The 23,775-nt window shown below is 41.5% G+C and overlaps 2 protein-coding genes across 4 annotated transcripts; one reads left to right on the top strand and one right to left on the bottom strand.

Annotated features, from left to right (window-relative positions):
- The first annotated feature begins 10,253 nt into the window (after positions 1–10,253).
- Positions 10,254–13,017, top strand: LOC147854525 (splicing factor U2af small subunit B-like). 2 transcript variants are annotated; one of them, XM_087331371.1, is made up of 6 exons: positions 10,254–10,523; positions 11,167–11,253; positions 11,354–11,435; positions 11,597–11,723; positions 11,829–12,175; positions 12,677–13,017. In XM_087331371.1, exons 1-5 carry the CDS (start codon positions 10,284–10,286, stop codon positions 12,166–12,168), a joined length of 876 nt encoding a protein of 291 aa, XP_087187497.1. In that variant the 5' UTR covers positions 10,254–10,283; the 3' UTR covers positions 12,169–12,175; positions 12,677–13,017. The 2 variants fall into 2 exon arrangements, with proteins under 2 accessions (XP_087187497.1, XP_087187496.1); XM_087331370.1 differs by having other exon boundaries at positions 12,275–13,017.
- A 2,213-nt stretch (positions 13,018–15,230) lies between these two features.
- LOC147854524 (dual specificity protein kinase YAK1 homolog) lies at positions 15,231–23,528 on the bottom strand. 2 transcript variants are annotated; one of them, XM_087330950.1, is made up of 18 exons: positions 23,128–23,528; positions 22,359–22,561; positions 22,129–22,282; positions 21,913–22,022; positions 21,728–21,797; positions 21,522–21,604; positions 21,365–21,443; positions 21,247–21,287; positions 20,557–20,682; positions 18,828–18,969; positions 18,585–18,702; positions 18,436–18,518; positions 18,073–18,147; positions 17,893–17,967; positions 16,915–17,741; positions 16,652–16,831; positions 16,349–16,575; positions 15,231–16,244 (listed from the first exon to the last, which is right to left on the bottom strand). In XM_087330950.1, the coding sequence occupies exons 1-18, from the start codon at positions 23,308–23,310 to the stop codon at positions 16,186–16,188; spliced, it is 2,835 nt and encodes a 944-aa protein (XP_087187076.1). In that variant the 5' UTR covers positions 23,311–23,528; the 3' UTR covers positions 15,231–16,185. The 2 variants fall into 2 exon arrangements, with proteins under 2 accessions (XP_087187076.1, XP_087187077.1); XM_087330951.1 differs by having other exon boundaries at positions 20,557–20,679; positions 23,128–23,527.
- Between the last annotated feature and the right edge of the window lie 247 nt (positions 23,529–23,775).

Raw genomic sequence — 23,775 nt, 5'->3', positions numbered from 1 at the left:
CCCCTTACCGCAACAACCGCCAACACCACACGAACCGTCGTCATCTTCGCTACCGGAGCGAAGGTCTCGTCGTAGTTGATTCCGTGGGTCTGTGTGTATGCCTTTGCCACTAACCGGGCCTTGTACAAGTTAACCGAACCGTTGGCATTGTACATTACCTTATAACACTTATACCCCTTTTGCTCATGCGAGTAACCGACTAGGATGCATTTCTCCCACTTTGCATCCAACTTCCTCCGCTTCTCATCCGGCACATGCACATATGCAACGCTACTGAATATCCGAAGGTGTCTCAAATTCGGCTTGCGCCCGAAATACAGCTCATGCGCGGACACCTTATCACCGATCCGGTTTTGGATATAGACGGTCGTCCGGACCGCCTCAACCCAGTAGAAATGGGGCATGCTCTTCTCCTCCAACATTGCCCTTGCCGCGTCAACAATCGACCAGTTCTTCCTTTCGGCCACACCATTTTGCTCTGGTGTGTATCTGCAATTGAACTCTCTCTGAATTCCTTTTTGCTGCAGATAACTGTTGAATTGGCCGGAAAAATATTCTTTTCCGCCATCCGACCGTAGGCAGTTGATTTTTTTCTCTGTTTCCCGTTCAACCAAGCTTAGAAGGTTCCGGAAACACTCAAAGACTTCGCTCTTCCACTCAATGAGGTAGATCCACGTGTGTCGGCTGTAGTCGTCGATGAAGGAGACGAAATATCGACTCCCACCAAGACTAACGTTTTGTGTCGGTCCCCATACATCCGAATGAATTAAATCGAGCTTGTTATGGCTCCGGCTTCGATCGGTGGGGAATGGAAGCTGGTGTTGCTTCCCGAGTTGGCAAGCTTCACATATTTGGGCCTTCCGGCCATTGAACTTCGGCAAATCGAAAACAACTTGTTTCATTTGCAGGTCTTGAAGCCTCCAGTAATTGACGTGGTCGATCCGCTTGTGCCAGAGATCAATATCCGATTCAATCTTTTGTCCTTTGGCAAACAAGGCGGTGCCTATGTCATTGTGTCGACGATGAACATCCTCCCATCTCTACACCCTTGCGCAATAATCCAACCCTCTTCCTTGATGAAGCACCCAAGGTGCGTAAACCGCACCTGCATCCCCTGGTCAATGATCTGACCGACTGACACCAGGTTCTTCAAGATAGTCGGAACGTGTAATACGTTCTTCAGCTTCCCCCTTTGTTTGACGTGGCTCAAAGGGACTTCTCCGACATGCACGATTGGGTGAGGAGTGTCGTCTCCGGTTTCGACGACTCCCGGTTGTTTGGGTTTCTCCAAGAAGGAGAACCACTCTCTGTGGCTTGTCATGTGATGTGACGCATCGGAATCAACGTACCACACTTCCTCGGATTTGGAAGTGGTCTTCTTCATCGAGTTATCCTCATGTTTCATCACCAAGGCTGGCCCTTTACCAGCTTTTCCGGTTTTGGATCCTCCCGATCCTTCTATGTAGTGCAAGTATTGTCGGTTCTCTCTGTCGGCCTTGCCGGATCCGGATCTGTCCGAATCGGCGCACTTCTTCTAGCACTCGCTTTCTCTGTGGCCCTTTTTACCATAGTACCAGCATTCCGTGTTGGCCTTTGATTGCCGGTCTCCGGCGACGCCTTGACTCCCCCTGCTTGTGGAGGGTTCGGAATTGTTGTCGGCACGTTCTCTGTGGCTTTGGTCTTGCTCTTGCCGGCCGCTACCATTGCGAGCCGACCTGCCTCGTCCACCACGCCCACGGGGCCGATCTGCCTCTGTGTACAACATCCGACTGTCGGTGGGTGCACTTGTTGATGCACCCGTGTGGTTCTCCTCTACAAGGAGCATCGACTGTAAGTCGAAAAATGACAACGTATTCTCCCTTGTATATACCGCTGTTCGAAACGCTCTGAACTTAGACGCTAGGCCCCCAAGTCAGATCTGCACCATCTCATCTTCCTCTACAGTGACGTTGATAGAGGCAAGTGAGTCACATATCTCTTTGATTCGGGCCGTGTAGTCGGCTACCGACATGTCCTTCTGTCGGACATTGCTCAACTACTGTCAGAGTTGCAGCTTTCGGGCCGTCGTGCTTGCTGTGAAAACTTTCTTCAGGTTTCCTGAAGCTTCTTTTGGCGTCTTGGCATCTCGGACATGGCTCAACAGTTGGTCTCCGATACTGGACGCAAAGCAATACATCACTCTACTTGTTGCTTGTTCCCACACTGGGAAGTCCTTGTGTGCCGCATCAGGTGTTGTGTCGTTAGCTTCGTCGACATCATAGTTCCTAATGTTTGCGTACGTCCAGTAAATTGGACGTACGCGAACGTTTGCAAACGTACACATATGATACACGATATTCGTTTGGCTTTCTTTTTTTTGTTGGCTTTTTTAATTTTTTATATTCATAATTCTTTGTGAATAGAAGTGACGTCTGACACACACACACTCTCTCTCTCTCACACATGAGAATTGACAGATCTTCTCTCTCTACAAAATCTAGATATCTAATATACATATTACACACTCCCTCACATAGACAAAACCCATAGCTCCTCTCTCTCCCTCTCTCTAGAGTCTAGATATACACTCAACCACTATCTCCTCCCACATGCAAAACAGGGCTTCTCTCTCTAGACCACACACACACACACTATGTACACCATATGTATATATCTATGTACCGCGTATAGATTTCAATCATACTTGGAGCCTTTTCACGTATGAGTATGATACAAATATTGGCGTTTGAGTATGACACGAATGGGACGTATGGCTAGAACTATGGTCGACATAGCTCCAGTAACCATGCCCAAGTAGGTACTGGTCCATCTTGTATGACCAAGATGAGTAGTTGGATATGTCAAGCTTCTCCACTGGGAGCGAGCTAGCCATTCCTCTTTTGTCCATCACTTCTCTTTTTGTTCTTACCGGGTCTTAGGGTTTGTCTTCAGATGCTAATGTCGATTGCAAAGGTTCTCAACTGTCGTGCTCTGATACCATGTAAAAACGAAGGTGCGGAAGCGTTAGACAATCGGCTTAGCTGGATAGCAACAGAGAGAGAGAGAGAGAGAGAGAGAGAGAGAGAGAGAGAGAGAGAGAGAGAGAGAGATTAACACACAGAAGGTATGCAGGAGAGACCGAGAAAGAGCAGAACAACTTAAATCTATTATCAACAACTCTGTAAAATTCTCTGTACATACAACGTGCTCAACAACACTATTTATACAAGTCCTAAGAGGACTGACAGAGGTACAATGTACTTCAATGATCACACGGGCTTCTGACACTAACTACAAGACATTAACTACCTAGTAGTCTAGGCTGCTACTAGGCTTCCGGTTACTGCTTGATCCGGCTAACCAGCTCACTTGCTCACTGGCTCACTGATCCGGCTCATCCTTCTGGATGCCGATTCGGATTTGGTTGAGCTTGCCGCTCAACAAAAATCTTGCAGGTGCGGTCGATGAGTGGAAACTATGGATTAGAGACGAGGGCACTCCATGTGTGGTCTATGGGCATGCTAGTGTATAGTGGTTCATGTCGTTGTTGCCGTTGAATAGTGATGATGGTTGCCGATGGAGATCCTGTGGTGGATGATGCAAAGGACCTGTATGAGGGGAAGCATGTGTGGTAAAGTTGGAGTTCGGGAATGGTGGTTTTGCCCTCGTGTTAAGGTGAGGGTAGGCCGAGTTTGTGTTCGGGCCCACTAGAAGCTCGTTGGGTCTATAGAATAATACTTTTGGGTTTCTATGGTTGAGGTTGTGAGGATAAGAGTTCATGCTAACTTGATTATTATTTATTTTGCAGATGAATTGAGGATGGTTGCGGTCGCTGGATGATCCACGGTTACCTTGTGGTGGAGGCTTCGGGTTTACTATTCAAGGGTTAGGGTTAGGGTTAGTTCTTAGGTTAGGAATTATTTTGGCGTTAGGGTTAGGGTTAGGATTTCGGATATGGTCATTATGCCTAGATGTTGACTGAAATTTGTCACATTGTACTTTCTCAAAACTATCTACAAGTTTTTCACTACCATCATTTGACTCCATATCTATGTCTATCCTGAATATGCAAAGCCTGGTGTAGGTTAGTTGTTTGCCTTATGGACTAGTCACCATTAGTGGATACACATTGTTGTGCTTGCATACGCTCCTGATTTTCATGTTTTCGTGGCGGATTGTCCATGACGACTTACTGAGAGTCGTTCGGTACCCGTCTTCGGCTAACATGTCAATGGAGTCAAGACTCCTTTTGAGATCGGGTACATGCCGGACTCGGTGCACGGTGATAGTATTGCCATTCGACAATTGGATGGGAACTTCTCTGATCCCTATGATTGCGCACTCTTGCCCGTTGCCTAGTCGGACTATGCCGTTGGCTCTGACGATCGACCGAATAGTTTGAGAACCATTCAATGTTGGGGGTCACGTGAAATGTGGCACCAGATCCATTAGCCACATTCACGCATCTTGAGCGCTATATAGGACTTCACCGGTCGATGATTCTTCCAGGGAGAGGATTTCTTTCGACCGAGATTTGGCGATGTTGATTTGGTTGCTAGTTGGAGAATGGTTCGAATAGGATTGTCCTTGTGTCTGATCGAATCACTGACCATGCTCCTTTCTCTTTATGGACCAACAGTTGGAAACTTTGTGACTAGTCTTTCTGCAGTGAGTGCAGAAATCACTTGATTGACTATTCCTCGACTTTGACCATTGTTGGTCTTCCTTCCTCCTCAGTCGATTGGTGTTTCAACCAGTTCTTTCAGCTTGTTCTCTCGCTTGGCCGGTTCGTTCGATTGACTCAGTTGAGTAATGGGCTTATGTTGATTGTCGATGCTGAGTCCCATTGATTTTCGTCGTATATCCTTTGTGAGGACTTGGCCAATCGTTCCGTCCAGGTTCAGGTTTGGGTAGCTATTGGCGAATGTCGTGCATAATACCTCCCAACTTGTTGGCAAGCTCGAAAAGAGGGCAAGGGATTCAACTTCCTCTTTGAAGTTAACCCCTTGAGAGGAGAGTTCAGACAACACCCGGCCGAAGGTGTTGATGTGGGAGATCACCGGATCAATCTCTCTCATCTTCATATTGAACAATTGTTGGATTAATATGAGTTTCGACGAGGAGGATGTTTTCTTGTATATGGCTTGAAGTTTCTCCCACAAAGAGAATTTTGTTATCTCCTTGGCCATGCTAAAATAGACGTTCTCGGCTAGATGCATTCAAATGGTCGACTTGGCTATCTCGTCTAGTGAACGTCATTCTTCTACAGTCATCGAGGCCAGTTTGTTATTGTGACGTATGGCCTTGATTTGACGCCAGATGATGAGTAAATCTTGGGTCATCTCTTTCCATAGGGCGAAGTTTTGTCCATCAAACTTCTGGATTTCCACATTTGTGCCAGATTGTGTTGCCATTTTCTTAAAGTAGATTTTGTTGGCCTAGTATTTCCTTTCAACTGGATAGCTTCTCTTCTCAATCTTTTCTACTGTTTGTTGCCGCTGGACAGCAAGGTCGCGTTGATACTAGTTGTTGTAGATGTTGCTAATTGTTGAGAAGCAAGCTCAACATGGGCTGGATCGGATGAACAAGCTGAGAATCGGATTGGATGAAGATTGATCGGTTACGCCTGGATTGGATCGGAGAGCCGGATCCGCAAGGAGTCGGCAGACCGTTAAATGCCTACACTCCTAGTTTAGTAGGTAGTTATAGTGTTAGGGGCCTACATTCCTATGTTAGTAAATAGGAATATTATGGGCCGAGTTAGTGTCAGGCTCGTTCATGAGCATTAAAGTAATGATAATACTTGTGTGAGCCCATAGTCAAGGCTTGTATAAAAGTGCTCTCTGAGCACACTTGTATGTACAGAGCATATTATTTTTGAATTGAGGTTTGAGTCTTCTGGTCTCTCAGTCTCTCATGTGTTCTGTGTTTCTCCATTGATTTTCTGTGTTTTCTCTACTCCTGTCTAACTGAGTCAGTTGTGTTCTATTTAGCTTCCGCACTTAAATCTTTACATGGTATTAGAGCGCAAGGGTTGAGAATCCTCTGCTGTTGACAAGTGTTTCATCACAGAGAAACCTTAATCCCCAGACAAGAACATACAAGAAGAAAATGGATAGAGGAATGGGTAGTGATCTTCTTATAGAGAAGTTGGATAGAAGCAACTACGCATCTTGGGAGTACAAGATGCACTAGTACCTGCTCGGGCATGGCTACTAGAGTTAATCCATGGAGAAAACGAAGTAGCGCCAGAATCGACACACAAGGATTTTCCAATGTGGGAGTAGGCGACAAGTAGAGTCTTGTACTGCCTTGCATCCTGTGTGCACGATCAGATGTTGGGCTACATTCAGGATGCAAAGATGCCAAAGGAGGCCTGGGAAAATTTGAAGATGATTTTCGCCGCGAGTACCACAACCCGGAAGTTGCAGTTCCATCAAGAGCTCAACAATATCCGACAGAGGGATATGACGGTGATCGATTACACCATTATCTTGTGTCTCTTTGACTTTTTGTTTTCTGTTTGTGTACTATCTTACTCGACTCTTTGCACCCGAATATACATACGAGAAACCGGTTGTGGCCGGTTCCGATCCTAAGAAAAGGGACATGGAAAGGATGTAAAGTTGGATCGATTTGTACTGTATCGAGTTGCTCTTTGATAAAAGAAATCTATTTGCTCATACTATGTTTCTGTGTCTTGTGTCAAAAGTTTTTATCTATGTTGAGAGTCCTTATGTGCTTTGCGTATTGTGCACGTCACTAGTCAGTTGTAGCCGGCTCAGGTTCAGTTTCCACAACAGTCAGAGTCATAGTACTTTGATTCATACGGGTAGCGCATACGACAGACGTGGAGACGCACATGCGCGCCTTCCTAACCACGTGGCAAGCCAACCACGAGTCCCAACGGCTATGGAGGCCGACACGAATGCGTCCAAAATAGCCAAGTTCGGGTTATCCTTGGATGGATAGGCGGCGAACTGGTATTCGCAACACGACTTGGCAAAATTCCCCAATTTTGACCAGTGGAAGGATAAGTTCCTCCGACTATTCCATCATCAGATCCCACAACGTGAATTGATGAGTTAGTTTTACGCAATCTGCTAGGACGCCCACGGAACCGTTCCACAGTTCGTTATTCGCTTCCAAAGTCTCCGGTGCCAGCTAACACTGTCACCCCCAGCGGATGAACTTAAAGAAACATTTTTGTCGGCCCTTCGCGAGCCCATGCGGACAACCTTAGCGGTGGTCGATTTTACAAGGAAACCACCTGAGGATGTCATTGATCACGTACTTATTATGGATAGTACGTAGACAAGCGGCAACATGTCCATGACAACCTTGTAGTAAGCCTTGCCCAAGGACGATGAAGTGCGGTTCCATCAAGCTCTTGTGGTCCACTCAATTTGGTTGAGATCAGACTCTCCTTCAGCTATTGCCATTAGTGGTTCGTCTTTGTCCGGGTTGTCTTCAAAATCGATCGTGATTTGTTCGGGGGGAGTTGGCTCGGATTCGTCAAATACTATGTCTCGACTTACACGAACTTTGCGAGTAGAGGGGTTGAAGCATTTATGCCCCTTTTGCTCCAATGAGTATCCTATGATGATACATTTCTTGGACCTTTGATATAGCTTTTGCCGCTTTTCCTCGGGAATGTGCACGTATGCAATTGAGCCGAATATCCTTACATGGGATTAGATATGGTTTCTTTCCATAGTACTTCTCATGAGGGGTAAGTTTGTGCACGTTGGATGTCGTACATCAGTTCATTAGGTAGACGGTTGTGCATGTTGCTTCGGGCCAATACGACTTTGGCATGTGCTTTTCGTTCAGCATGGCTCGTGCTACTTCGAGGATGTGCCGATTTTTGCGTTCAACTACTCCGTTTTGTTGTGATGTATGTCGACACGAAAATTCTCGCCGAATTCCTTCTTTGTGAGGGAAGGCTAAAAATTCATTGGAGAAATACTCTTTGACTCCGTCTGATCGAAGGCACCAAATATGTTGGTCAGTTTCCTTTTCGACTCCTCTTTTGAACTTTTGGAAGTGTATGAACACTTCATTCTTGTGACGCATTGGATAGATCCAAAAGTGCCTGGAGTTGCCTTCTTTGCCAAATGGGACATTGCCGATGTGCTGAATCGGATGAGTAGTGTCATCTCTGGTCTCAACATAGTCGGGCCGATCAGGCTCGCGTAAGTCTCAGAACCATTCTTGATGAGGCGTCATATGGTTCGAAGCACTAAAGTCAACGAACCATACGACTTCCATACTAGATAGAAGCTGACATATAATTTGCTCTATGTCTCATCACGAACATTCCGCCATGGTCATCATAGTCAGAGTTGGTGGGCTAATTAGTTAGTTTTCGGGTTGTGGAAGCTGACTCACACTTCTTCTTCCGACATTCCTCTTCGTGGTGGTCGATTTTACCACAATATCCACATTCGATTGAGTTGTTTTGTCGGCTTGGATCAGCATGGTAGCTCCCCCTTCTTCTGAACGTTTCTCAACTGTTTTCGTTTTCTTGTTGAAATTGGGAATTATTTTCATAGGTCGGACCTCGTCCACCTCATCCTTGGCCAATTTGGCCTCTTCTTGATCGATTGCGTCCTCTTCCTCCGTCCGAGTGTGTGTAGAGCATTTGACCTTCCGAGGTGTTGCTCTTGGTTCGAACATGGTTTTCTTCAACCAATAACATTGATTGAAGATCAAAGAAAGAGGGATGGTTCTCCCTTGCTAGAACGTTTGTTGTCATCGCGCCAAACCATGGTGCGAGGCCGCCTAGTTGGCATATTTGCACCATCTCATCATCCTCCACGTTGACGTTTATCGAGCCGAGTGACTCACAAAGCTCCTTGATCTTCAAGTTGTAGCTTGTGATGGACATCTCTCTTTGTTGGATGTTGTTCAACTCTTGGCGGAGTTGAAGCTTTCTTGCGGTCGTGTTGGCCGCAAAAATCTTCCTTAGATTTTCCCACGCTTCCTTCGGTGTTTTGACTTCTCGAATGTAGCGGAGCATGTGGTCATGGACACATGTTGCCAAGAAATACATCACTCGGCTTGCCGCTTGCTCCCATGTTGAGTAGTCAACATCCTTTGGGTCGGGTTTGTTTTCTTGTGCTCCTTGAATGTAGCCTCAATAGCCTTGGCCGACAAGGTATTGGTGCATCTTGTACTCCCAATATGCAAAGTTGTTTTTGTCCAACTTCTCGCTAGGGAGACCGTTGGCCATTTGAGTATTCATTATATTGATGAAGATTTCCTTCTTCTTCTTCTTCTTCTTCTTTAGACACGAGCTATGTAGTGGCACTACGATAGCTGATAGCTGGATTTGTCGTCGGCGTATTGAATGCACAACCACTATGAGTCGGGTGGGCTTAGTGGATATGCTAAACCACGCGCTCTGATACCATGTAATGAATCGAGTGTGATTCTATGCAGTGGAATAGATTAAGGATTTGTGTTGTGTTGTGTGTGTGTGGAAAGAGGAGAGGAGAGGAGAGAAGAGAAACACAATCTAGATAGGTAGATAGAAAAATGAAGTACTCAAGATGGATGTATGTATTACCAAGAAGTGGAGAACAATTACAACGATACGAGTATTACAAAGGAGATTAACCGACTATTACAAAGTAGGAGGAGGGTGCTTTTTATAAGGTCACTCTGTGTCTTCATTAACTCACTAAAACACACACTCTCTCACTAGAACCTTGTGGAATGTGGAGGCTCATTAGTCATGGGGAATATGGAACTCCAAATGGGGAGCTTGTCGAGGCGTATCCATATCGTTATGGTTCATAGTCAAAAGGAGGCATGGAGAAAGAAGGAAGGAAAGAAAATGTAGTACATAGTATGTAGTGGTGGTGGTGGTGGTGGTGGTGGTGGTAGAGAGAGAGAGAGAGAGAGAGAGAGAGGGAGTAGGTTTAAAAAGAAGAAGAAATTGTTTTGTTAATGGTAAGTCAGGCCCTAAAAACAGAGGAGAAGTACTACATATACATAATACTAAGACAAACAGAGGCAGGCCGGCAGAGACGCCTTCCTTCTTCCCTTTTTCTTTTCTTTTCTCTTCTTTCCTCCCTCTCCCCACTTCCAACTTGCTCGCTACGAACGTCAGACATACATATACATATACATATACGTATACATATATATCTTCTCGTCTTCTTTGGTTTCCATCCCTCCTCTGGGGTGGGGTGGGGTGGGGTGGAGTTGGGGCGGAGTTGGGCAGTCTGCTCTCATCTTCTTCTTTAGAGTTTTTAGTTAGTTTACAGGAGGGGAGCACTTGGCAATTAATTGATTGAATGGCGGAGCACTTGGCATCCATCTTTGGCACGGAGAAGGACCGCGTGAATTGCCCCTTCTACTTCAAGATCGGGGCATGCCGGCATGGAGACCGTTGCTCTCGCATCCACAACCGCCCCTCCGTCAGCCCCACACTCCTCTTCTCCAACATGTACCAACGCCCTGACTACACCACTGCTCTCGGCATCGAACTCCCCAACACAACCATGGATCCTCACAAGATCCAGGAGCATTTTGAGGTATTTCCTATTCTTCTTTATTCTCCCTCCACAACAACTCAACTCAACTCAACTTAACAAACGCCAAATTGCAAAATTTCGACTTCCTTCTTCTTGTTTTAGCGTGTGCATTCTTCCGCCATGCTCACTCTCGCATCTGGAATCCTCACATTAACAACAAGCAATATGATAATGAGCCAGAGAATCTTGCTTATGTAACTTAATATGTTGGCTTTTGCACTTCGGAAAATCTTGAGAAGAATATTACCAATATTTAGATTTTTCGAAGAGAATGGTCCCAAACCTATGAGAGAAAAAAATACTATGGCTTTATGGGATGATTTTCTGTATAAAATCTGCATATTGCCATTCCCGTGTGTAAATGCTTCCATCTTACTTACACTCACAGTATTTTATTTTCCATATACGAAATTATGAGAGATTATCATACCTCCATATATGCTTCTGTAATTTGTTCCCTTTCTGAATATTTCCATCCGCAAAGATGAAAATTTTGACAGGCATCTCGGTTGAACTTGCTTTTATAGGACTCCTCTTCAACTTCTTGTGACAAAATGACTGTTTTTCCTATCGTGTTCCCGTGCATATGTTGGCATTATATGCTTCATAAGGTTCCTGACTTTGATCCCCCCCTTCCCTTCAGGATTTCTATGAAGACATTTTTGAAGAACTTAGCAAGTTTGGTGAGCTGGAGAACTTGAATGTATGCGACAACATGGCTGATCATATGGTGAGTGCTCACACACACATATGTATGTATATATTTTATCAATGCTTGGGGCTTTCTTTACATGAAAAACAATCCATAATTGGATTAAATGGGTATGCAGATTGGTAATGTATATGCTCATTTTCGAGAGGAAGATCAGGCAGCAGCAGCTTTACGAGGGATGACAGGGCGATTTTATGCTGGTATTTGCTTGTCCTCAAGCTCAAATTATTTATTTATTTATGTATGAAACTAGGAGAACCAGAAATGTACAGGATTTTAATAGAAACTTTAGAAACTGGTTTCCTGAACACTAGAAGCTAGAATTGAGTACCCATCGATCAAGTTATCCTATTGGGTGCAGGGCGGCCTATTGTTGTCGAATTCTCTCCAGTAACAGACTTCAGAGAAGCCACGTGCAGGCAGTATGAGGAAAATTGTTGCAACAGAGAAGGTTATTGCAACTTTATGCATTTAAAACAGATAAGCAGGTAATTGAGTCTTCTTTTCTGCCTCCATCTCCTTGCCATTTCTTCTTTCTGCAAAAGAAAGTAGTGTTGATGAGCTACAATACAAGGCTTTCTTTTTTTGAGAAGGGAGCTGCGGAGAAAGCTATTTAGAAGTTATAGAAAGCATAGCAGCTATAATAGCCGAAGCAGGAGCCGAAGTCCAATACGAGAAAGGTATCATGATGACCATCGTCATTCTTACAGTGGAGGCCGAGGTTATAGGCACAGTGATGCAGATGGTCATAGACATGAAAGAAATGGGCGGCGATATAGGAGACCTGAAGAAGAAGATAGGGGTCATAGGTCACATAAAAGTCCTGTTAGGGAAGGAAGTGCTGAAAGGAGAGCAAAAATTGAACAATGGAATCGAGAGCGAGATGGGCAACGGCATTCTAATGATGAGAACGGTGATGGATATCAACAATAATGTGCAGGTAATCTTTTGCCTAAATGTTTCCATATGAGTCCCTCCTTTTTGTGCTGGTGTGGCAGCTACTTTGTATGTAGCTCACATGTAATTTGATTTTGTGCAGGTTTGCTGGTTTTTGAGGATGACCTATTCATTGCAAGTTTTGAAGTTTTAGATTTAGTTTCTTACATATACGCATACATAATATACGTACATACATGTACATGTACATGTCTGTCTGTCTGTATATATGTGTATATGTATGCATATATCTTTTTGTACACTAATGTGTGCGTGGATGTGTATGTGAATGTGTGTGTATGTGTTTGTGTTTTGTTTATTGTGTAATGTGTTTGAGTGTCCTTGTTGTGCATGCATGGTGTGATTATTTGAATGGAGAGCTTCATTTTTTTAGTTAGCCTTCAAAAAGCAGGAAGTGCTCATGTCTATTAGATGCAGGTTTGAGGTTTCCATGATTCTATGGAGTAATCCTATGTTTAGATCTAATTGTTAGCTTTGTTTACAGGTTCCCTTCGATGTTATCAAGTGTGGCAAGGAAAGGATGCTGGTTAATAGTATATATCAGTTAGTCAATACTGTTTGAAGTCCATGACAAAGTGTGCTAATGTGAAATGTAGTGCAGGAGTTTTTCAGGCTATGCTTTTACATGAAAAGATTGAATTAACAGGTTTTGATCTCAACAGGTTGAATTAACTTAGATGCCATGTACCCTTTTCTATTTGTACTGTTTACCGAGGAAAGGGTTCAATAATATAAAGCATAGAAAGAGATTTGATTAAAAACGCTTATGGATATTGAAAATGTGTGGATACTTTCTTTCACCAAGTCTCAAGGGTAGATTATCAATCATGTTTTATGTGGAAAAAATTGATTGCCATTGTATTGAAATTTGGACTTTCACTCAGATATCAAGAAATAATTAAGCCATCCGGAAGAAGTTGAAATGCAAATGATGATGCTAGAGTCTGAGAGGAATAGTTGAGGGCTTTGTCCAAAGCTGTTACTGTTAAAGAGGGTTTTTTCTAAGACTCAATTTATATGATGGTCAAATGGATTAAGTGAAATGAAATGGGTGACTCGGGAATGATGTCTTCTGTACCGTGCCACAAGACTTATTTTAATGCAATGGCATCATACCGTCCCTGTGGATAGCTGCCTTTCCATTAATTTAAAAACTCTTTGAAAAGCAATGAATGATAATGTTTTATGCCTTAATAAAGCTCTTCCAGTTGCATAATTTGCACTGTTGGTTTCTAGACTTTCTTTTACTCTTAATGCGTCGTTAATCATGTTTATTTCCTTGCTCTTACTTTTCTCTGATTTTGATTGCAAATCGCATCTCCTTTTGTCTGTTCAACTTTTGATGAGATGATTTTATGCCCCTAAATGACCCTTTTCCTAGAATAAATTTTTTGTTATTGAACTTGTGGTCAGATTAGCACATGGATTATGTGCTCTCTCTACCAATGATGTATATACCTTGTATTAAGAGAAGGTATTATTATAGGGATTTTAGTTAATACTTTTAAGTGAAGGAGGTGCTTTAACACTTTAGAAATGGATTGCATGTTGAAATCCATGACTAATGTTGTACTCAGAACGATGCGGGATTGGTTTCTGCTGACCATATAATTGCCAGGTGACTGGTCCATTCTTTGTCAAAAAGATAATCAAATGTTGTTTTCCCATCTGTGTGCACTGGGTGATGATCCTCTCCACAGTGGATAATATTGGTAGACTACTTGTTTGTATCATCACTAACAAGGATATTGGTAGAGGCCCAAGATATGGGTTACATGTAACTGAATGGATCAGTCAATCATGTTGTAAGATTTACTCATTTATGCCAAGAGTGAAATGCCAGAAATTAGGTTGCCATTGTCATTTTTCAAGATCCTCTTTGTTCATTTCCAACATGGTATAAAATGAATGGATAATTGTGTGGTGTTGTGTATTTTCTTGAATAAATTTCATATTTGTAACCAGGATGGTTCAAGATAAATAAAAATGACATGGCCTTCTAGCTAGCTGAAATTATCAGATGGTATTTATTAATGTAACACAAAGGAGAGATTACTGCAAGCAAAATGTCTGATTTAATCAATTCTTGGTGGATATTCCTGTAGACGTGTTCACATTGGTTATGATTGTGTGAGCTATGTTTATTACATAAGATCTAGTTTTATTAATTTAATGTACACTACTAGCTCAATAAAGATATAACAAAACAAATAGAAATCTAGTGCAAAAAGCTTGTAAGATATAAGTATGAAAATAGATCAAGCATCAATCATCAGATATTAGTAGTTATGAACTCTTATTTTTTTGTCTTAGTTTTTACCTAAAGTTATGATTGATTGCGTGAACTACCTACCTAGAGACTTTTTTATGCTACAACTAAAAAAAGAACAACGTTACCATCAGATCAAAGAGCAATAAGCATGCAGTAAGGAAATCAGTTGACCTCTTGAAGCTTTACATCACCTAAATTAAGGTACAAAGATTCAATTCCTGAACATAGCTATCATCTAGTCTTCAATAAACCAATTTGCAACCTCATGATGAGCAAAGATTTCATTCAGAAATGAATGTCCTTCCATTCAAAGAGGAGACACATTAGATAGATATTCCTGACACAAACTACAACCTCCCGTATAACTATTGCCACATCTATGAAAACACATTTACAGATGACCACATTGAAGTTCTCATACCGTAGCAATCCATTCCAAAACCTTCGCGGTCACTGTTAGCATTCAAGCACAATTTTGGTTATTACTAAGGTTTCAAAGGCTAGGAAGAGACTTGCTTTATTTGAAACAATTGATGCCTAAGAAAGAACATTAGGATTAAATGGTTATCATGCTAAAAAGCTAAGAGGTTAAAAACAAGATTTATACTCTATTTGTGTTAAAAAGCCTTGGTGGTTGGCAAAGTAATGATATTAAAAAAACAGGTTCACTTTTTAACATATGGTGAACTTCATGCTTTAAAAACAGGATTTCCTTTGTGGACGGGAGGCAGCATAATTGAAGACAGCTCTCACTGAAGCCTTTCAGAAATTTTAAAATATTCTTCACTGCAAAGTTGAGTAGAAAATGCATCGTATTGTTATGTGCACAGGTATGTATCCCAAGGTTCATAACATGAAAATATGGAAATAGCCAATGCATCATCACAATATTATTTGGTATACAAATAATGGGAAACCCCACTCGTGCGCCAATATATAGAATACAAACACTTAGAGAAGTTCTCCAAGATGACCATGGAACCATACATATTCCAAACACTCGAAGCATGAGAGAATGATCCGTCCATGATTCCAGCATATCAGGTTTGAATGACATAGAATGACTTCATAGGGCTGTATGATAATCTGTCGAAAGAGAAGTTCCATTCACTGACCTGATGAAACACTGCTGAAAGAGCAATTCAGCGCTCGATATTATAGAATATAATAGTTTTGCATTGATTCCTTTCACAAATGAAGAGCCCTTCTGGACACTTTACTTCATTTTAGTTGTTATCCCCAGAATCCATCCATGATTATATAGATCAGCATAGCAACTCTTATAACCATCAGATTGCCCTAGTAACAGTTGTAATAGTAGCTGAAGTCTGCGTTTTCTTATAAATAGGCTGGGAAGTTTCTGGAGCTAAAAAGCACTTCATTTCTAGTTTTGTGCTTTAACCAAGCCTGAAGTCTGCTGCTGATGCAGGGAAGAAACTAACTGGAAAAGATGGAACCGAAGAATGTAGCAGTCTGGCATGCCATTGTTAAAAGACTGGCAAGCTTTGCAACTGCATCTGCTTCTTGTTCTATTCAGTGCACCCAAGACAACCGGCCATTCACTGCATTATCCTATATTGAAGATTGCTCTGAAATTTTGACAATTATGGAGCTTGCTCACAATTTTTTCAAGCTGCTAAGAATTAATGGCTTTTCATATAATTGAATTCCCCAAAGGGATTGAAGAACACATCCTATAAGACTAGCTATGAATCCATCCTTCAATCTTTTCTAGGAAAAGGGGAGGGGAAGGCGACACTCAATGATCCATTTCTCTGGCCTGTTTAAAAATATGAGAGGACACGACAAAAATCATGTGAAATGAATGGTCTTTAAGAAACATAGAAAATCATATACATTCATTTGATTTAAGTGCTGCCTTACCCTGAGGATGGTATTGGTTATGTGAAAGTGCTTCCCATTGATTGGAACTGGGCTGGTACTGTGTTTGGTGCTGCTGATGCAGATGAGGAAATGATTGCGCTGATTGCTGCCCAAGTCTACTAGGAGATATCTGGTTGAAGTGATGACCATGGTGTGGTGGCCTAGCTAAACTCCATGCATAGTTTGGGAAAACATGTGGATTGCTCTCCACCAGCATACCACCTTGTCTAGAATGAGTTCCAAGTATAAATATAAGTTAGCACCCATTAGAGAGCACAATTGTGATTTGGTTGATGATTTTACCTTAAAACAGCAAACTGCAATCCCTCCTGTAGAGGCATATGCATTCTTGTGGCTTGATCATCTAGGTTAAGGGAACCAGGAAAATGCACGTCACCAGCCATTGCTCCTAGTGAGCTTGATGTAGCACCAAGATTGGTACCTAAAGTCTCCCCTCCATCATGCTCAAATAGCAACTCCTCACTGCATTATGACATAAGATTCAGAGCAGAAACATAGTATTTCTCACCCCAAAACGTCTCGAGCAATGAGGATGTCTGTCATACCTGTACTCAGGATTAAAATCACCAGAAGTAGATGGTGGTGATGTGTCGCCTCCACCTACTAAAGCTGATTGAATCTTCGGCATTACTACTGCACTTGCTGGCAGAAAGTTTGCATGTTTAGAAGCTTGATTTGAACTTCTGGGTTTGAATTGTGATGCATGATAAGATGAACCGCGAGGTGAAGCCAGTTGGCTGCTCTGGACAGGAGATTCAGCATGAGGACTGGAAAGAGATTCAACATTCCCTGAAGGTGAATTTTGATGGCCACCATGCCAGAAAGTAGGGCTATCAGCAACTGCACTACGATTTCCACTAGTTGGATTTGTACCCGATCCAGGCGATCCCCAACCCATTCGCTTGCTATATTGTCCCAAAGCTGCCGCTTTACCTAGGGCACCGCCCCTTGCTGGAGAGGTGGGACCAAACCCTCTTGGAGATCCAGTTGATGGGGAGCCAGGAGAATGCTGGAAGTGAGAGCTTGGAGGAGTGAAATTAGAGGGACTTACACCCAAGGACATTGGCATATATGAGCTGGTTGAAGGGCTAAACCCCAAATATGCATGTCCCAAAGCATGATTCACAGGCATATGAGCCATTCTGCGCCTAGGATCTGGACTGATTCCAAAGCCAGGATTAACCATGGCAGAGAGTGTCCGGTGGTTCATGTATACACCTGAAGGATCACCATAACTTCCAAAACTATTGCCATGTCCACCATTTCCATCACCAAAGCTCCCATAGCTTCCAACACTACCGTAGCTGCTCCCATAGGATAGGTTGTGCCCATGGTATTGTGGACTCCCAAATTGCAAAATAGTAGGATTAGCCTATAAAAGGTATTTCAAGAACAATAATATAAATAAATGTACAAGAGATATTTAATGGACCACTGCCATCACACAATCTGGCAAAGAAAATAATGTCAAAGCTTCATTTACTGTGCCTGCAAGGTGAAATAATAGAATCAAGATAAACAACCTGAAGTGAAAGTCCTGCACCAAACCAATGGCCTGAAACTGGATTATGGTCTACAACCATTCCCTGATGGATGGGCTGGAACCAACAATAAATATAACAATCAATCTTTACTGATGATAGCTAGGAGAAATGAAAACTTGTATAATTAATCATCCAGACAGTTGATGCCTTCATAATTACCATTCGTGGGGCTTCAGAAGGTGGTTGAAACGAACCCATAAATGGTTCCTCCGTAACAAATGGATGCTGTGCTGCCTGTTAAAGAAAAAGCATCAGATAATGAGAACAAAATATACCTGGCCACAAATAAGTCTCAAACAAAATACAACGATATATATTTCTATAGGGTGTCTTGCAAGTAATAAAATTCTTGAAAGGCTTGGCCACTTTTTAGGACAGATTTTGGGTTTATGAAACCTTGACCATTATGGCTATATGCCATGTGCTACAATGGTTTCTGTCCCTATCTTATATATTAATGCACAAAAGTCAAATCAATCCATAAAAAGCCTACAAGATTGAAGACAGACCACCCAGGATTACCTGTTGTGGTGTCCATCGCTTTAGAGGATCAAAGTGAACTAAGCCTCGGAGGAAATCCATGAAAACAAGCCGTTTATGCCGTTCTGCAAATGTACAAACTTAAACCTGGCTATTACAAATTAGACTCAAAGCAATATATAGATTCAAACCTTTCTCTATTTCTTCTGAAGGCATCCCTCTTTTCATATGATAGCCCATGATTATTTGTTTTAAATCCCCATCTTCACCAAAGTAATGTTTCCCTAGAACTGGTTTGGCTTTCTCCCTCTGCAAAGATGTTTTAGACACACTTAGAAAGCTGACTGGCTCTGAGATAATATTGATTACTTCGCGGAGGACCTGAAATCTAGGTTTCCAAATATTTAGCACCGCAATAAGTAAAAAGAACTCACAGATTCATACTCCTCTGGAGTCAAAAACTGGTAAGTAGAATACTGTCCTCCTAAGTCACTGTGCCGAGATGATCCTCCTGTGTGCTTGAAATACTTGCTTGTATTCTTTGCATTTCGGAGAATATGGTCAGGTGGCTTATCTCTAAAACAAGGAAAGTTACGTAATGTTGAACACACATTGAGATAAAGCACAAATAAACATTATTTAACTCATATAATGACAGGACATGACACAAACATCTAATCTAATCTAATCCCAATTTATGGGTTCCAAAGTATTATGGAGACGTTTAAATTTTATTGGTAAACTTTTTCTTTTATCAAAATTATATATATGCACGAAACATTGCTTCATGGATGTTTGTGTTTCCTTCAGACACGAAATGCCATTTATATACAATGGGAGAGGGGGGGGGCATATGGGATCAAAATTTATGAAATAGAATGATGACTATATATTATAAGTATGCACGAAACATCGCTTCATGGATGTTTCTGTGTTTCCTTCAGACACGAAATGCCATTTATATATGCAATGGGGGAGGGGGGGCATATGGGATCAAAATTTATGAAATGGTATGATGACTATATAGTGGTCTCGTTGAATCTCTTCACTTTAGAGTAGGGGTTCAACCCCTTTTTCCCCATAAATATACCATATGTATAGATTTGGTGTATCAACCTAAATGTGGCTTCTTTCTTTCCTTATTTTTCTTACCTTTCCTTAGTTTTCATTTTCTTTCTTCTTTTTCGTTTATTGCTCAAAGTTGAGATAACATTTTAAGATGTAATCTCCCATTTGATGACTATATATTCAAGTGGTCTTGTTGAATCTCTTCACTTTAGAGTAGGAGGGGTTCAACCCCTTTTTCCCCATAGATATACCATATGTATAGATTTGGTGTATCAACCTAAATGTGCCTTCTTTCTTTCCTTATTTTTCTTACCTTTCCTTAGTTTTCATTTTCTTTCTTCTTTTTCGTTTATTTCTCAAAGTTCAGATAACATTTTAAGATGTAATCTCCCATTTGATGTCATAGGCCATTTTAGCCTTCATGAAAGACATCAGTAAATAAGATGTAATCACCCATTTGATGTCATAGGCCATTTTAGCCTTCATGAAAGACATCAGTAAATCTTTCTTTCTTTGCCACATTGATCTACCATGCTTATATCCTCAGCATCACTACGCTGCATGTGTGAAAGGCCATGCAGTAAATTGTTATCATTTTCATTACGTCAATTAATGAAGTTAAATTTTTGCCACACCATGACCATATCTATCACAAACGAAGTTTCAGGAATTTGATCCAAGATGTACACCAGAATTGTCAACTTCTCAAGATACAAAAAATAACTGAAACGCTCCTTCCATTTTAGGCTGCAAGAACCATGGTTTCCCTACACTATGAGGATGTTCTATTTGCTGGAAAGTAATGTGCTGCCTTATGCTTGACGAGTTTCAACAAAGGACATCCCCAGTATAAAAGTTCGCATCAATCAAGCCCACCCCTAACACGAAGCCTAATTACTAAAGCCAGGCAGCAATAACTAATGGCCGGGAAGACTTACATAACAGAAAGTTCAAAGCCTTCAAAAGTTATCCATAGTATCAGGAGAATTGTACAAGAGAACTTTAACTGGAACATCTATATTTCAGGATTTCATACACTTACAGTAGCTAAAACTAGCATATTTGATTGACGAAAAGAGTGCACAAGTAGCTCACCCAAGAATCTTAATCATGCGCTGTAGGAGATCATATTGAGATTGTGCTGGAAATAAAGGTAAGCCCAAAAAGAGCTCTGCAGCAACACATCCAAACGACCACATATCGATTGCAGTCGTATATCTTCTATTAAGTCAAGGTCTCAAATTCTCAAGAAGCTTCCTCAACAAACACATTAGATGAGCTCAAAGCAGCCTTTTCTTCATAAAAACAATGTACAAAATACCACTACTGTCAAACATCAGGTAGAATGAGAATAGTTAAAAGTGAAATTTCAGAATTCCAGGTGACAAGTGAATAGTTTTTATAGCAATGGAGTTATCCCTATCTTTATTTTCTTAAATGGAGCCACCTGCTCAAAAAATTGATCTAATAAAAGGTCAAGTTTCTTCAATGATCTGGAAGAAGCCAGATTATGCCAGCAAGAAAAGACTGATTGCAGTTCTTCATATTCATTTGAGTTTTGCTTTCACCTTTACTGCAAGACATGAATATATTCCTTTGGGTTTTTAAAAACAAGCATTTGCATACATTTACCTACATTAACAAAGAAGTACATCGTGAACATTCTCAGAAATAAGTGCAACATATTAAAAAAGCATAAAACTATAAAGAGCTTTAATTAGTGAAATATTGTGAAGACAAACACAAATAGAGTCCCTATACTATACACTGCCTGAATTAGGATACTCATGACCAATAACCACTTCAGGAGATCTATAGAATCGGCTCTGCCATACACCATCACCATCAGTTACAGTGAGGATAAGATTTCTGGTTCTATATTCAAAGAGGCATAAATCTGTACCTGGATGTAAGAATAAACTGTCCTGAATTCCCTGCATGCTGATCCAAAATCAATAAGTTTGAGTTCAGCAGATTCCAAGCTGCAACAATGATCAGAAAGATAAGAAGAAGTATAAACAGGACCGTAATCAACTTTAATAAACAAAAATAATGCAAACCGGGTTGTGAGAAGAATATTCTCTGGCTTTAGATCACAATGTATTACACTAGCGTCACGGAGAACTGACAGAGCCGTCAGGATCTGCAAGACAAGATAAGCACGTAGATTCACATGTATAAAATCATTGTGTGCAGCATCATTTGTAAAGCAGAATCACATAATGCGCGCATAACATGCTTGTTTCCGGAAATGATTCAATCTTGCCTGTTTGGTGAAATTTCGAATGAGGTTCAAAGATAATCCCTTAAGACTATTGGCTTTGAGGAGTTCAAATCTGGAGATATTAGAGTGCAAAGGTTGGTTAGCCCTCCCTCGACATTACAAAGATATTTCCAGTGCAGAAGCACTGTTACTTTTAATGCGAGAAAGTTTGGTATCAAGAAACTTACAGGTTCATACCAAGCATCTCAAACACAATACAAAGATGCTCCTGATGCACAAAATGTTCAATAATCCGAACTATGTGGTTCCTATCCTCAGGATCATATTTTTCATTCAGCTGCATCCAGAAAAGTTTTCCCCATCTTAGTTTTAAGATTTTTTAAAATTTTCAAGAAAACAATTACACTACGGTCCTGACAACGTGACATCCTTTGAAAGTATACCATATTTAAGATTGAGATTTCTACAAGTGCTTGTTGTCTATATGCTGGCTGATTTTTTATGATCTTCACTGCAACAAAAGATTCCATCTGTTCTGCCCAGCATTTGGCAACCTGTCCAAATGTACCCTGGCCTAGTAGTTCTTTTATGATATATCTGCATGCCAATAGATGATTTAGATATACTATCTTACTTACCCATTACAGAGACTTCGTGAAAGACCATCACTAACCTGTGGTTTGTATCTCCATTAATAAGGACACCATTCACAGCAAGAATGAGATCAGAGTTCTCGTTATCAAGCCCTCCATTTGATACAGGATTTGACGGATTGGTCAAATATCGTTTAGGTGGATTATAAGCCTCTGAGTACGCGAACGATGAATGACAACTTTGATATGTTTCAACAATATCCTTTGTAAGTTTCACCACAATCTATGATCCCAACAAACAACCCGAAATCAAACCAGTCATTATGAATCCTAGAATAAAGATGAGGGAATTGCAGCTTTCATATGCTTTAAAGATGTCCACAGTTGGCTTCCCCACCATATAGAGGCAAGAAAACTTATCTGAAACCAAAAAGTCTCTAATAACATCCAGAAGGAAGCAAAATCCTAGCTTTGATATGCTTTCAGCAATTTCTAATTTTCCTCTTAAGCTTCTGGGAACAATCGAGAAACTAAATAATAATCCTAAACCAAATGTCTTTCTATAATTCATGCAAAGGACTCACAATCATAAGTCTCTTATGGTTCCGACCATAATCCTAGTGATCTTCTACACAATCTACAAGCCAAATGATAAATCGGAAAGAAAGGAACAGCTTATAGAGGAAGCAAAATCAATGTCTCGCTCTCAATGGACATATTGAGTTGCATTACATACCCTGCTTGAAACCATACCTGGACCTCTTCTCAAATACACATCAAATTTCAGCAAGAGAAAATGAAAGAAGAAGAATGAAATCATGAACGAGGGATGGAAGAAGGGAGACTTACTGGGTGGTCAACAAGAAGGCGAGGGGGGCGTCGTGTGGTGAGGAGCTGAGAACGATCTGTGTGAGAAGAAGAAGAAGAAGATGGAACATAAGCTCTGAAAGCATGACGCCCTGATGACGAAAGATTCCATCCTCCTCTTCCATCCTCCTCCTGTCTCTGTTCAATCTCTGCAACCACCTCCATTCAAACCCTGAAACCTGGCTGCAAAATAAGGTACCTTTAATTATAAGAGTGATTGGTGTGTCCCCCGAGGGGCAGAAGCCTGATTTGTAGGGAATCCCTGAGAAGAAGCGCAGTTGAGGAAGAAGAAGAAGAAGAAGGAATAGGAGGAGGAGGAGGAGGAGGAGGAGAAAAGACGTGGAGGTGCTGGTGCTGGTGCTGGTGCTTAATGTGCGAGGCTTTGTCTTCTGTGGTTGTTTGAGCGATCTGGATGAAATACATCATCCTTGTTGAACCTCCAAGGATGGATGGATGGATGGATGGATGGATGGATGAAGAAGCTGAGAGAGAGAGAGAGAGAGAGAGAGAGAGAGAGAGAGAGAAAAGATTCAAGCAGCAACAACACTAATAATAATATTGAGATTGGGCCTGAACGCTGAGTTGTTAGCCCAGGCTCTGCGGAAGCCGATGAAGACAGAGAAGCGTGTG

This window comes from Azolla caroliniana, unplaced genomic scaffold (genome assembly GCF_043228905.1).
Source record: "Azolla caroliniana isolate FFs.n. ecotype wild unplaced genomic scaffold, voAzoCaro1.0.p SCAF_15, whole genome shotgun sequence".
NCBI lineage: Eukaryota > Viridiplantae > Streptophyta > Polypodiopsida > Salviniales > Salviniaceae > Azolla > Azolla caroliniana.
The sequence above is the reverse complement of the archived record's forward strand: the minus strand, read 5'-3'. Positions and strand labels throughout refer to the sequence as shown.

Excerpts from the sequence above, each read along its gene's own strand:
- LOC147854525 (XM_087331371.1), top strand. The coding sequence starts at position 10,284 with ATGGCGGAGCACTTGGCATCCATCTTTGGCACGGAGAAGGACCGCGTG. Across the intron at positions 11,254-11,353 it reads ACAACATGGCTGATCATATG|ATTGGTAATGTATATGCTCA; the intron begins GTGAGTGCTCAC and ends ATGGGTATGCAG. Across the intron at positions 11,436-11,596 it reads GACAGGGCGATTTTATGCTG|GGCGGCCTATTGTTGTCGAA; the intron begins GTATTTGCTTGT and ends TATTGGGTGCAG.
- LOC147854524 (XM_087330950.1), bottom strand. The coding sequence starts at position 23,310 with ATGGAGGTGGTTGCAGAGATTGAACAGAGACAGGAGGAGGATGGAAGA. Across the intron at positions 22,023-22,128 it reads AAATCTCAATCTTAAATATG|CTGAATGAAAAATATGATCC; the intron begins GTATACTTTCAA and ends TTCTGGATGCAG. Across the intron at positions 16,245-16,348 it reads TAACCAATACCATCCTCAGG|GCCAGAGAAATGGATCATTG; the intron begins GTAAGGCAGCAC and ends ATTTTTAAACAG.